This window comes from Porites lutea, chromosome 5, assembly GCF_958299795.1.
Source record: "Porites lutea chromosome 5, jaPorLute2.1, whole genome shotgun sequence".
NCBI classification, from domain to species: Eukaryota; Metazoa; Cnidaria; class Anthozoa; order Scleractinia; family Poritidae; genus Porites; species Porites lutea.
The window spans coordinates 36,034,417-36,049,521 of record NC_133205.1 but is presented as its reverse complement, the minus strand read 5'-3'; the positions used below and the strand labels follow the sequence as shown (position 1 = coordinate 36,049,521).

Here is a 15,105-nt window from a genome sequence, read left to right as displayed (position 1 = left end):
TTGGAGTTTCATTGGGCGTTTGAAGATCTCAGGTTGGTTACTATGTGTAGTGAAGCAACATTAGTTTGTAAAGTTTGTTGACATTTAGAGACGCAGACATTAGAACTTTCGTGAGAGTTCCGCGTGTTTTCATGAGAGTGCTCAGGAAACTGTGCAAGAGTGCTATGGCGTCTTGCTTGCGGTGCTCTCTAGCTAGTTTTCCCACGCTTGTACGATCAGTTTAAAAAGCTTGTTGCACGGTTAGGGTTTATGTTCGAACTTTTGAGCAAACAGTAGAGTTGTTGAAAAGCTGTTAAAAAGTTGCCCAGTTTTCCAAGGTTATACGATCATTTAAGAAACAAGCAAACCAACAAACAGCAAAAACAGGTGTGCAGTTGAGTATGTTATTTGAGTTTCTGAGCAAATAGTAGAGTTGCATAAGGGTTGTTAAAGAGTAATGTAGTTTTGGTGAGAAGCGCTTCCTTTCAATAAAGTTTACCAGTCGCTATGTGACTTGACATTTACAACCAATCAAGTCCTAGCTGTTTTGTCCAGTCTTGAAGTGAACAAAGCTTCTGGCCCAGACGAAATTTCAGGAAACAGCTCACGAGATTACTCCTTCACTCTGTGATCTTCGGTCAATTCTGAAATTGCTTAGACTTGGCTCCCTCCCGACAAAATGGAAATTGGCTAGCATAATCCCTGTATATAAGAAGGCCATTAAAAAATACGTCGAAGATTATCGACCAATCTCACTACTCTGCTTATTCTCTAAAGTTACGGAGCATTGTTTGTTTAATGCTATTAAAGATCAAGTATATAGCCTGGTCGGCAGCTGCCAACATGGCTTCATGGCAAAGCGTTCGTGCGTTATGCAACTGGTTGAGGTGTTTGACCTTATTGGTTCCCAGTTGGATAAGGGGGAGCGGGGGGGGGGGGGGGGGGCAAGTGGAAATTATCTATTTAGATATGTCAAAGGCTTTTGATAAAGTGGGTCATCGCAAACTACTCACATTGCTGCAACAACACGGTTTTGGCGGGAACTTATTGGCTTGGTCTGATTCTTACCTTCATAACCGTCTTCAGAGGGTAACCGAATTAGGAGTGTCTTCGAATGCACTCTCTGTAACTTCTGGAGTGCCCTAAGGTGCAATCTTAGGCCCTATACTGTTTCTCTTGTATGCAAACTCGCTGCCTGACGTTGTGAAATTAAGTCGAGTCGCCACCTTAGCCGATGACTTTAAGTTTTAGGGAACCTCGCCTCCTGGTCATCTTCTGTTGGCCTGGCCTTTAATGAATCTAAATGTAAAGTGCAACCTGATAACTAGGAAGCTCAATCCTGTAATTGCCAGCCATGAACTAAATGAACATGCCCTTGGAAAATCCACTGCGGAAAAAGTACCTAGGTGTTGTCATTCCTGACAACCTCTCATGGGACAAACAAGAAGACAGTTGCAAGACAGTTTCATAATAGCAGGTTTGTCTTCTACTCCTACAAAACTCGTACACTGATCACATATCGATGACAAAATCTCGTTTTTTCAACATGCACACCTCCTCGAAGCACGTCTTACTGCGCTATTAAACCAATCACGTGCATCGCTTTCCCACTCATGACAAGTTAATTAAAGCATGGGTCCCCAGTTATTAAGTCGGAAAGTGAGGGGCTGTCTATCTTTCGATGCAAAAGCAGTAGCAGGGTGAAAACTTGTGGAACACATACACTGCTAGTTTTTGTCTATTTGGCCTGCACCAAATATGCAAATAAGGTCACGTGCCTCGCTACGCCCAGAAAAGTTTTGAACTAAAATGGGCCACTTTTTCTTGTTTCCGTAAATTTTCTACTAGTTTCATGATTTTAAGGCCGTTAGCGGATGTCATTTCTGCGCTTGGCAATGTCAAGATTTTTTAAAGGACAAGCATGTTATAGTGATACACTTGTATTGGGATACTCTTGTATCCTGGGATACTAGGTACTAATCGGAAAACCGTTTTATTTGCAAAATAAGCCAGGTATTTGAAAGTTGCAAACGTAGTTTTGTAGCGGCTTATATTTTGTATTTTCGTGCACCAGTTAAGTAAAATACTCAGGCTCTTGCTAAAAAGTGCACCCATTTTTACTTAAAGATTTTTTGAGACTTTGTGGAGCTGTAAGGTCGCGTGACTTAATTTGCATAATATTTGCGTGTTCTGAAGTATAATTTTTTGTGGTTTATAATATTTTTTGGTATTTTGTGCTTCATGATTCACAGTTCATATTATAGACCACCTCCTTCATTTTTACGGAAAAATAACTGTTGACCCATGCGTTAAATTACTTCAGAAAAGCATGAAGAATGGCCTTAATAACTTGCGCTTTTTCCGCTCCAAATGTGGAGGAGAAGATATCTAAGAAATGGCTCTTATTGGTCAGATAACATAACATCTTCTTTATAATATGTGTTAGTTCTATGATTGAAGTCATAAAATGAACTAAGGTCACGCACGAATCATGACTAGCACTTTAAAAAATGATTATATCGAGCTACTAGGGGCCATGTCACGCTATTTACTTTTTATATATAAAAAAAAGCTAAAACATGTCTTTGCAACAATTTGATTCTAAAAAATTGGTCCAGATTTTTATCTTACTACTTAAGACTCTATATAGGCATTGGAACTGTTTCCTGTCCTCTGTTTCACCGGACGGCAAGGATGGGCATTCACTAAAACTTGAAAAACGGTGAGTCAGTGTTTTCAAATTTTAATACTATACGCTACTTCCACATTTCTCATAATGCACCTTATTTGCCCCCAAAATTTTACATAAGCATTGTTTTCAGTTTCTCTTGGGACGGCTGTAATACCCAGGAGAAATGAAAAACAAAGGTTATGCAAAATTTTGGGGGGTAAATAAGGTGCATTATGGGAAATGTGGAAGTGGCGTATTCCTGCAAAAAAATACCTAAGAAAATATTATGGTTAATGATCCCTGGTAAATTTGTTTGACATATTCGTAATTTTTTTTACTGCAGCATTTTGGGTATGGGCAGCAAGTAATGACTTCAGCACAGAATTGACCTTAATCAGCAATATCCTCTTCCAGTCACATAGCGCCTGTAAATCTTGTCACTGCTCAACTTTTTGCTCACGTACAGCATCTAACGCATCTGACGATATTCTTGCCATGCCGGCTATAAATGTGAGGCATTCTTTCCACGATTTTCTAAATCTGAGGCTCTTATTTGTCCATAAAACTAACAGCATACACAACAAAACTTTCTGATCGTCGACTTGACTGTCTGTCTCACTTCTCTCATGCACCAACAATAAATCAATGGATTAATTGTGGAATTATGGTACATCATAGAAGTGGTAACTCCCTCTGCGATAACAATAGAGATACTATCACCGTACAAAGCTCTTACTATTTAAACCACAACAAATGGAAGATAACACAATGTCAATATTAAGTAAATCCAGACTGACAAAGCTACTGTCCTTTTATATTTGAACACATTTGCACGGGTGGACATTTGACGGTGTTCGCGTTCAGACTGAGATACAACCTGCGATTGTCGATGTCGTAGTGTAAAATAAATTTTCAAGAAGCTAAACGTCGATACTGCAAGACAAAATAGTGCAAACACACAGAATGTGATCATGACAGCATCCTTTTTCAATAGGTAGAGCAGGCTCACTGAAAGAAGCAAGATCCAGAAAATAATCACAGTGCTGCGGACTCTTTTGAGTGTAACGATTTGTCTATACCTGATTCCAAACAGTAAAGCAAGACTTCTGTCCATGCTTACCAAAGTTACCGTACAAAGTGAAATCCCGCACAGTGCAAAACTAGAAATTTGCATTAAGATTTCTGCGATTCGACAGATGTCAAATCTTTCTTCGATCATTGAAGTTACGTAAATGACAAAACATGGCAGAGCAACAAGTCCAACACAGAGATCAGTCAAGGCCAAACAAAGAAAGAGCATTTTCGATGGAGGGCGTAAAGCTGAATTCTGAAGAGCAACTATAATAAGGAAGTTGCCTAGGACAGAAGTGAAACTGAATATACTGTTTATAGTAACGCCTAAATACGAAATCCAAAACGACTGAAAATCTTGTAATAGGTAGAAGTTCCTTGAGCACGTGAATTCGTGTATATTTTTCATACTTGAGCTCCCCATGTCGGATATTGAATTCACATTCAAGCAATCGCACACGATGCCGCGTTCCCAGATAAGGCCAATATAGTAGCTGGTATGTTTTCTCAAATATTACACAAAAATCGCTAGAAAATTGAACATCAAATTGGATAAGTTATGCCAACGAAAATTTTTGCAAGTGTTTGGTGGGGAAGAACACGTTCCGTATCTGATGAGCCCTAAATGTAACCTGACAAGTCCGTGATATCAATATTTACAATTATACATTATCTTTTGCAAAAAAGAAATAAACATAAATTATTTTCCTTCGACTTATGGCAGTTTTATTTGTATACTGGCACTGTGGTAAACAAAACGAAGAGAATGAACAGCGATAATCACATAAAAGCCCATTTGCCTTTCATTAAATAAAACAAACACCAAGGTGGCTTAATGGATGTGTTTTCACCTGCTGTTGTTCCTTGTTCGTCACGTCGTTACAAGAGACCTTTAATTCGTAAGATTCGGGGACGAAAGCTACTACGAAGATGAGATTTGACTGAAAGTTTTTTCGCGTACTGTATTTTCAAAAAACAGATACCCCGGAAAGCTTCATTGTACTAATTTTTTACCATAAAATATTAGAAGTGTTATCTTCATTGATGGAGGATACGCCCTCTCCTGATCCCAAAATGAAAACACCTTCTAACATTTGATAACTTGTTCCCGCCATCCTCGCTAAAACTCGTAGTAGAACGACGACGACTACATCGTTTTCCCGCCAAAATGACGCGGTTTTAAGCGCTCGCGTTACTTAGATAATCTCGTACTCGTACTCGACCTCGGTTTAGAATCTATGAGGTCTCTATTGTTACATTCGCTTCTACTAGATATTGCTCCATGTAAGGTATTCCGGTTTCTGCAATCCGGGAAATTTTTGTTTGTAGAATTGAATCACCATTGGAAACCGGAATCCAAGTTTCACTGACAATAAAAGTGGCATCCAGTGCCTGGAGTCCGGACACCACGGCGTGAATACAGAATCCACGACAGTCTTAGATTACCTCTGACATGGGGCCATAGATACCTCACGCGAAGACGCTTGACTTGGAGTACAATGGCCAAGTAACCAGTGCACCCTACCTATATAAGTCATTTCATTCGGGAAGCCGACCTTTGACAAGGCTGGAGCACTGGAGCTTTATGGAATCAACAAACGCAATGAAATCAATCAACATTTCATTTTAATTTACTTTATTTTTGTGGCGATTATGCAGTTTTTCTATCGTCATCTATAATATGTATTATTTTATTGTTTGCAATTGCCTGTCATATTAATTACATACTATTTTCATTTTTATTACCTCTTTTCTTCTCATTAAAGTTTCATGTATTTATATTTTTACTTTAGTAGCGTCTGTTCGCGTTTATTGTCTGTTCATTTACCAAGCATATTTATCACTCTAGTTTCAAAATTCTTATATTGTAATTGCACACAGCGGCCGTTTGTATTTGAAACCGAAATATCGGACACAAATAATACAAAATATTATTTTCAGCTTTATTTTCAATTTTCATTCTCTTTCGTTTTCTTCGCCCTGAGGCCGATCAGCTCGCTGTTGAATACTGCTGTTGTTTCCTCTACCACGACGAACGATGCACTATTGTGGTAATCTTTGTTCCTCGCAAATGGCAATCCCTCATACGATAGAAAACTGAGACTGAACTTGAGTATCATCAGGTTTAAACTGTCTTTTTATAAGCAATCAATTTTTAATTTTCTCATTCGAACTGAGAGGTAACCTTCTCTCTGGAATAATTACTCCTACTGTGAAAATAGAGCCAGTTTTCACATGGCGTCACGACGGCCATATTGGAGTTCCAAAGCAGTCCTCTGGGAGTCGACTTCTTTTCTTATGCAAAAGATTTCTTTTGTTGCATTAAGAAACGGTCCAGATAAGAACGATAGCAACAACGGCAACGAAGATGTTGGAATGCAAAAAAGGTGCTAACTTTTCTATTGTCTGTACTTAATCTCGTTCCCAGATCTCCACTTTTCAGGGTAAAACAGAGTGAGATCTGGGTACGAGATTAGTCTGTACTTACTTCTGATTGGCTTAAACAGCAAAAGTTAACAAAACTTCATAAAGCGGTACATATATTCATCCTTACTTTCCAACCGATCCTCCGTATAACAAAATCTGAATAACAAATAAATCTTGAATAACAAAGAAATCCTATGTGGGGAGCATGGAAAATTAAACTTTTCTTGGCTATTGTTTTCAACTCTTGTGATTGGTCAAAATCGTTTATACAAAAAAAACACCCTTTCAAAGTGGAGTGTAAACGCATTTTATTGCGTAAACGGCCTTCATGTAGGTTTATGCATTCTCTGTGTAACAATGAGAACATTTCTATGTGGGGAAAGCACCGTTGCCGCATTACAAAAGAAATTGCTATCCAGCTTACCCGGATCATTACTTAAATTTGCATAGATGCTGGTCACGTGAGTGACAACGCTCTAAGTTTTAAATTAACCGTGTTTTTCTTTTATCTTTATTATTTTCTTGATTAATTAACAAATCAAAATTAGCTATATACAGGTTTTTGCAATATTGTAACATTACTCTGTTGCATTAGCCATGCAAATGAAACTTGTTTTTGTTGGTGTTGTTTTCTTAGAGACCAGACATGTACCCTTAAATAATGGCTCTAAACCTAAACTTTTACCTGTGTTCACCTTTATAAGTAGTTACAACACAGTGGTCAGCGTTAAGGGTTCTGATTTCCAGTGTCGCGTAATTTTTACGCGCGTGCGTGCGTGCGTGCGTAAAATTTACTTTCGCAAATAAAATGGATTTACGTGCGTTAACGTGCGTAGCCAAAAACGAGTCAGTGGAAACCAACCTTAAGTGTTGTTCATGCATTAAAAAGAATGCTTGACCCTATTTCAGACCAAAAAATGTTATTTCCACTCCAGTTTCCAGACCTGGCGACCCACATTCATTCACTGCCACCAACAAAGCGGTTTTGCGCTTGTATTACTACATCCTCTATTCTTTTAGCTATGTAAAATATGTAAGCGTAGATCATCCCTATCCCGGCGATGGTTAATATGAAGTACATTGCAAGATAAAACCCTGACATATATCCCCTGGTATAAATTATTCCATTAGTAACTGAAAATACCCAAATGCAGATAACAGTGATAATAGCCCTTCTCCTAGTTACAATCTGGTCATATTTCAGGGGAAAGCGAATGGAAACAAGACGCTCCATAGTCACCCCAAACATGTTTGTAATTGATGCAGTGAGCGATAAATACCCAAGGAACCTTGAGAAAGATACCAAGGATAAATTAGCCTCTTGTGACTGTGCAGCCCGATATGCTTTCAATGGTTGATACGTTGTTGTGACAAGGATATCTGATAGCGACAGGCTGAAAATGAATAAGTCCGCTATGGTTCTTAAGTTTTCAAACTTGATTATGGACCATAAAACTAAGGCGTTGCCGAGAGTCCCGACAAGGCTAGCCGCGCCCAGTATGGTACATATAATAACCACATGTGGATGATCAAGAACTTCAGGAGTTTGGCCTCGTGGTAAAACTGTGGGAGTTGAATTGGTTGAAGAAGAGTTCTGCAGATATAAAGTGCTTTCCATTGTTTTCTGTGGTCTCTAAAGGAAATCGATACAAGAGCGGGGTCGAACAGGCATTCCTAGAGGAAATATTACACAATTAAACCTGAGAATTTGTTAGAGTAGGGATGTTTTGCCACAGAAATTGAAATGGTTAAACACAGTACAAGGCAGACAAACTGCTTAATACAGTGGAACCAGCCAAATGACCACTCCATGATGAGGCCTGCCATTAACTCGTTGTTAAGAAGAAGTTTATGGTGTTAGCAAAAATTCCAGTTATTATCTTTTTCTCCCGGAAAGAGCTATAAATCCAACCACCCTCTTATTACCGACAGCAACCAAATCCTCAAATACAGTTATTTTTTCACAATTTTATCTCTTCAATGAAGGAAACTAATACTGTTCCATTATTACGACAACAGTTCATAGACAGCGAAGTAGACTTCAGTCCGAAATGTAACATGAGTGCAGCGGCAGCTTGGACTTATAATTTATGTTGAGCTGAGTCAAAGTTCGGTAAGATCAACAAAATATCAAAAAACTATTGCCAGTTGAAAGTGGTTTCTAGTGATACACCCATATGCGATCAAGAAATTTTGGCATTCAAAATGATTAGGCTCTCAACCAAAACAGAACCAAAGACTTTTAATCCATATTTCCTAGTGCGTCCTTGCTGTTTTGTAAATGAGACCGGCGTGATATGGGCAGTTGATCGGAAATCAGATTATACCGTAGCATTGTTAGTAAATGAAAAGCCGTCCTCATGCAGCTTTTTTCGCAAAGATTATCATTACCATTAGTATATTCCTCTAAAATGTTTGTCTGTAGCAGACTACAATTGTCCTGAATTGCCACATTATGACACATTTTGTTGAAGAAAAGTATTTCTATACATTAATCCATGGTTTCGACCAAAAAGCGTCGTCTAAAAAAAACGAGGATAGGCAGCATTGTAGCACTCTAAAGTTGTGGTCCAGAAACGATAAAGTTTATAATTATCAGCTCATGAAAACACGTACATTACATGGACAATTCAAGATACAGAAATAAGGTTCATGTTTTTGCCTCCTGCCAAATCATCGAAGTTGAAAAATATGGCTTTCAATTTTTTGGATCTTTTTCGGGAATTACGCCGTTTAGAAGCTGCTTAAAAAGGGTTGCAGGGAATCACCTCCGTGTGATGATTCTGAAAGCGATGGTGCATTTGAACCGGACGCGGTTAAAATTGATAGGTCATGTGAACCCCCTCAGCAGGGTCCAGAGCAATCCAGAGTCTTCTTTTCAGAGAAAATATTCATCTACACTCTTTTGTCAAATTTATCGGTTCTGGCATGTTTTGCGCAAAAATTAAAGGTACAAATTAAATCACTGTTCAGGGACTTATCGTCTGACTAAGTTTTAATTCATTCTGTTAATTTGAATACATTACGCGTGACTATTTCAACGAGAAGCTACTAAACAAGGGAAGAAACTTTGTTAGCAAGTGAGTTAGCCAGGGACCAGGCTCCACAGTGGAGGAAAGGCTATAAACGGGATGAAATAGGAAAAATATATATTGGAACGGGAGGCCACCCAGACTACTGCTCTGCCCGCATCGCTCGCCGATTTTTTTTCTTGCAAACCGATTTTTTTCTCCTTTTTTCCCCAACGCGTAGCCTGGTCCCAGGTTACAAGTGAGTGAAAAAGAGCGTTTTTCAAGTCGAAAAATTTAGTTAGTTACATGTCCAAGCTGCAACGGCTTCATGATGCTCTCGTTCATGCATAAGTTTTTTCAACTCTGAAGTTGATCCATGGGGATCTGTTTGAACGGACCCGCTTTGTTCGTAGAGGAGCTTGAGAGTCAACGACATTTAAGAACTTAATTTTCCACTCATGCCACATGTCATTTGGGTCTTGAAAATTGTTCAACACATCCCAGTTTTGAGAAGCAATGTCGCTGCGAAAATAGTCACGTTGTGTCTTTTGGAAGCGGCTCTAACCGACAGCTTTCGATAAGCAAAAATGAGACTATGCAGGTCGCTGGTGCTGACTCGACGAACTCCAGAGCAGACTACTTTATCGGGCTAGTTAGTATATATCCGATCTATTAGAGTAGATGTTGCGTAAGTGAAGCGTAGGCTCGTTTATCAGCTGGTGAAGGCCATATAGGTTAGTGATGTCCGACAACAAGCGAGAATTAGTGTCAGACATTGAAGCCATGTTGCAATTCATATCCCCCATTAAATAGAATTCGACATTTTCGGAATCAAGACGCGCGGACGTCCAATAAGATTTTCCAGAGATGAGAATACTTCATCGGGAGAATTAGGTGGCCTGTATCACGTGACAATAACAGACGGTTTTGAATTCGGTTTTTTTATTTCAAGACACAAATTTTCCAGATTGTTTTTAGTTAGATTCTGTGCGTAAATAGGTAATGGCGGTTTTGATATAGAAGCAAACACCCCCGCCATTTCTATTTCTGTCACGTCGTACTATCTTGTATCCGGGTAAAACCTTCATCGTTTCATTGATTGAGATAACATCTAAAGGATAATTGGCAAGCAGAATTCTAAAGTTCATCGATATGCTTAGTCAAGCGGTGAGGGTAAAAGACGGAATGAGTTTGCGGAATGGCATGTGGCATGGCTTGCGGAATGACATAATTATGCGGAATTTAATACACGCAGATCATTTCCAAAGAAATAAATTAAACTGAAAAGAGCGCCCTTTTTTAGCGCCAATCAATTTGCAAACGCAGCCGCTGTTTGACCTGTTTTAATGTTGCGGGCTTAACATACGATGACAATCAAAAAACCACGAAGGCTCATTGTCGACCAGCCTTGTCCGCACAGCCAAAAAGGTTCTTCGTCTATGTTTTCGAAGGTCACGCTCCCTTCTACTTTAATAAATGTTTTCTGCATAAGATGTTTGTACGATTAACTTAACAGTTTCTTGTTACCTATATTTGTATTCCAAACCGTGTGGGAAGTGTTTCTTCATGAGACTGTGGGTTACGTGATCGTGACATAATTGATAATATTCAGAGATGAATCGAATCTTGCATTTTGTTTTCTCAGTTGCGAGCTTGAGACGTGCGAAACCAAAATGTTAATTTCGCGGCAAGAGTTGAAAAATCAAGTTCTTTCATCTTTGTTCATAGATAGCTTTTAGGTTTATAAGAAACCTAACGTAGATTGTTCCCGCCGAAAGCCTTTCATTCGTGAGAAAAAGTAGAAGATCGGTTTTCGATGTCGGAGTCCGTCTCAGACTGCATTAATTTTTAACCTGAAATTCGCTAACATCAACTTTCCTCGCGTTCGCAAACGAAGCTGGATGGAGAAATTTGGACACTTTCCACGAACAGAAAAATTCTTTTCCTTCCACTAGAAGATTTTTTCTGGACAATAGGGAAGCTGGTCGTACTGAAATAATTTTAAAAATGAGGGACAAAATTTAAGTTCGTTACTCATTTTCGACGGCAATATTTAACATGTGATATAACTCCAAATTCTCTTCTTGCTATTTAAATCACACATTTAGACATTCATTTAAAACATACCTGGGAATTGGCTTGGGTAAGTGAAGGAAATCTCTGTAAGACACCATCGAAGTTCAGGAATTTTCATGGTAGGCTGGCGGTAATTGTCTGTATAGACCTTGTCACGGTTTTCGACGCCATCTTGACGAGTAGGCAAACGCGTGAGAAATTACAGTGTTTGTATGAGAATCTAATGTCGGATAATTTCCGTAAAACGGCTGTTGAAAAAAATATCAATTGTAAACTAAAGCTACAGTGCAAAGGATTGTCCTAAAACATTTTGGAGGCTTACCTGTACTTAAATTTCTCCAGAGGCTTGCTTTACATTTTCCATATATTTGTCTGTAATTTTCCCGGGACTTACTTACAGACAAATGTATAGGAAATTTAAAAAGTGGTTCTAGGTCTTCTAGTGAACGTAACGCCCTCAAATTTTTTCAGTAGAATCCTTAGGAGTGAAGCTTTGGTTTAAAAATCATATGTTTTTCAGAACAGTCGTTTTACGGAAATTATTCGAAATTAGATTCTCATACAAACACTGTAATTTCTCACGCGTTTGCCTACTCGTCAAGATGGCGTCGAAAACCGTGACAAGGTCTATTGTGTAAACACTTCCAATTTCGAAACGCACATAAACAGATATTTACAGCTTAAAGGCTCGTTTTTCGTACGTCTTGTAGGTTTTTCCTTTGCAAAATTGCTTTTTTCAATCAAAGAATGGGGTAAAAAGGTGAAACTGGGTTAATTTTAGCCATTTTGAAACACTGAACTTTACCTGCCCGCGACTCTGCGTGACAGTTTGTTCCGTGACTGCACGTGGCACAACGTACGTTTGACGAGACGGAAGTAACGCAACGTAATTCTTGATCGAAGGAGTAACATTTTCGGTGCCGACAGTATTTTGAAGAAGCAAACAATCAACCGCAAAAGTATTCTGGTACTCCCTTCTATCGAAAAATAAGGATTTTAACAATGGTAATTCGCTAAGGATAACGGAAAAAGAAGATATTTCGTCTTGTTACTTTACAATCGAGGAGACTAAGTCATTTTGGTCACGCCTCACTATACTTACCGGACTTCAATGTTTTCGTTTGGAGGCTGCCTTCAGGAACCCTAGCCAATTCTCAGGTATGTTTTAGATAAATGTCTAAATGCGTCAACCAGTGAAGCAGTTGCTCACTCAAATTGGCGCCAAAAAAGGCGCGGCAATGACGCGCGCATGCCTTTCAGTTTAATTTATTTCTTTGCACCAATTTCCATATCTTACATTCCGCATAATTATGTCATTCCGCAAGCCATGCCACATGCCATTCCGCAAACTCATTCCGCCTTTTACCCTCACCGTTAGTCAAGCTAGTTATGTAACGTTAAGAGAAGACATTTTGAAACCACGTTTAGAAGACAAAAAAATGTTGGTACGATCTGGTGGTGTACGTATCTTTAGTAAAAGTTCATTTATCATGTGTAATGGTTCTCTCGGAAGACACGGTAATTCATTAGGAATTCAAAGATTTTTACAGTCAAGCCAGGCCAGGTCAAGGTCTAAACTAAACCAAACTGGTTCGACATGGACAGAGTTTTTAAGCGAAGAAAACGTTTTCTTTTAGTTCGTTATCAGTAGTATTTTTATACGCTGCGAACCGAGCGGATGAAAATGAACTCATCCAATTTTTTGAACCATCATAGAAGGGACGACTGTACACAGGCAGGAGCGACACAGGCTAGCGTGTGCATAAGATAAAAGTGTTCATTCCGGAGGTCATATATGGCGCCAGGAATGGGCTCCTGGTGGCGCTTTTTATCCCAGGGGTTACTCCACATAATGACCTATATGGGGAGGCTCCGCGCGAAAGGGGTACCTTTTTTAGACTTCAGGTATACAAAAGAGTAGAGATTTCACTAGCTGAAGTATATGAAACGGTAGGAAAATGTGTCATTTCGGTCAGTAAAAAGGCCCAAAAGGACTATCCTCACGATCACGTTGTTTATCTTTCCTAGCAAGAAAACTTACTTTGCATAGCAAGATTTTATATCTTCTTTCACCTTTATTGTTACGTCGGAATCGTTGTAAACATTTCCGGTCAATTGATTTGATTTATACATATTGAAATAACAACAGCCTCTGTATAAACATCTACATCCTAAGTTCTTTAGTATGTCTTGCATGGGTAGTTTTCAGTGACCATTTCATTACAAAAAGCCGTTATTATCAAACAAAAATATTTGCTGGGCTACTTATTTGTGTTCTTGCAACCTCTTTGTTAGTTTTTCAACGGCAGTAAATTATATTTTTTTCACATACTTATTCTTCATTGATAATTAGTATTAGTTTACAAGAGTAAAAAATAATGATGATTTTATTATATTTTAAATTTACCCGGACTTAAGTTTTCACAATCTGTCCAACTGTAAAGCTCAATACTGGAGATAGCTCAATATAAGGTGTTTAGAGAAGAATACTGAACAGATGTACACCAACAAATCCAAACTTCATTAGTGAAAACAGATCATCTGGCCTCGAAACTGGGCAGCAAAAAATAAATGCCATAGCAGATGATGAAGTACACAACTTGATACTGAAGTAGAGAACCGATAATATTAGTCTAAAAATGATGTCAGTGCTATCATTTGAGTTGTGATGCCATTTTCTTACCAAGTCACGAAATTTTAATACAGGTCACGGAGGTGGAACTATATTCAATACAGATATTTGTTCGTGGGGGAAAAATTGAACAAAACAGAAAACGAACGTGAGAAAATATAAGTTGTTCCTTCGCTATCGCTCGCAGTAAATGAATGCCACGGGATAATGGCTAACGTTCGCTAGGTAATCTCTCTGACGGTCCAATATGATGTCCGCCATCTTGTTTTGTCTCTTTGGTAGTACCCAGACGGTCGGCATTATATTCTACCCACCAAAACCACATCGATCGAGAGGGACTGAGATTGAATTTTGGACACCTTGTGACATGTTATACCAAAGAAAGATGCCTACGATGTTTTGATGTATTCGCCTCTCGGGGATTCGCCTTTCTTTTGCTTTGAGCTTTATTATATTTGGGAGATCGCGTTCTCGCCAACAAAGGATGAATATAACGAGTATAACTATATTTCGGCAAATATTGTACATGAAGTTTTAAAACATGTTTCAGACATTTCATGGGGCTACGTGATACACATCTAGCCCCGAACACTGTTGGTGGTTGTTGGTGGTTTTGGTGGATGTTGAAGTCTACATCCACCAAAACCACTCGACCTGTCCAGACCGCACATATGAGCCTTTACCTACAACCATTGTTAAATCTCCAAAGAGGCAAAGGTTTTATTTCTTTGGGCGCATAGTTACGCTTCTGCAAAGTACTGACGGACTTTTTAAGACCATACTCATAAAGCATAATAATTATTGACACAATGAAACTTTTAATCATGGTTTTTACAAGTTGTTATTGTTTACACATACAAAATTTTTATTTTTTTACTTTTATCCCCGAAAACAAACAAGAAGATCATGGCGGGAATTTTAAGTTACGAACCCGCGTTCGATAGGAAAATTGCTGAGAACTCATTGCAGAGTTTGAAACGAGATCGACGACCAAGTTTTCCTGCTTCAAAGTGGACAAAGATTTTGGGAACTTTGGTGTGTATCTAAGGGCGCGATCCATTCAACCAAAATTTCCGGAAATTTCGGTCCAAAACTCAATGGATCGGTTCGGTCCAACCGGAAAAGTTTCGAAAAAACGGATCCACCTTTTGAGGTGGACCACTTTTCCCGGTCGGACCAGTTGGAATTTTGGTTGAATGGATCGCGCCCTAGGTTCATCCATTACTGCGCTTTTCACA

General features: G+C 38.9%; 1 protein-coding gene across 1 annotated transcript; it reads right to left on the bottom strand.

Moving 5' to 3' along the window:
• Nucleotides 1-7,106: 7,106 nt before the first annotated feature.
• LOC140938313 (alpha-1A adrenergic receptor-like) lies at nt 7,107-7,766 on the bottom strand. The gene has a single exon (XM_073387809.1). The coding sequence runs from the start codon at nt 7,764-7,766 to the stop codon at nt 7,107-7,109; it is 660 nt and encodes a 219-aa protein (XP_073243910.1).
• Between the last annotated feature and the right edge of the window lie 7,339 nt (nt 7,767-15,105).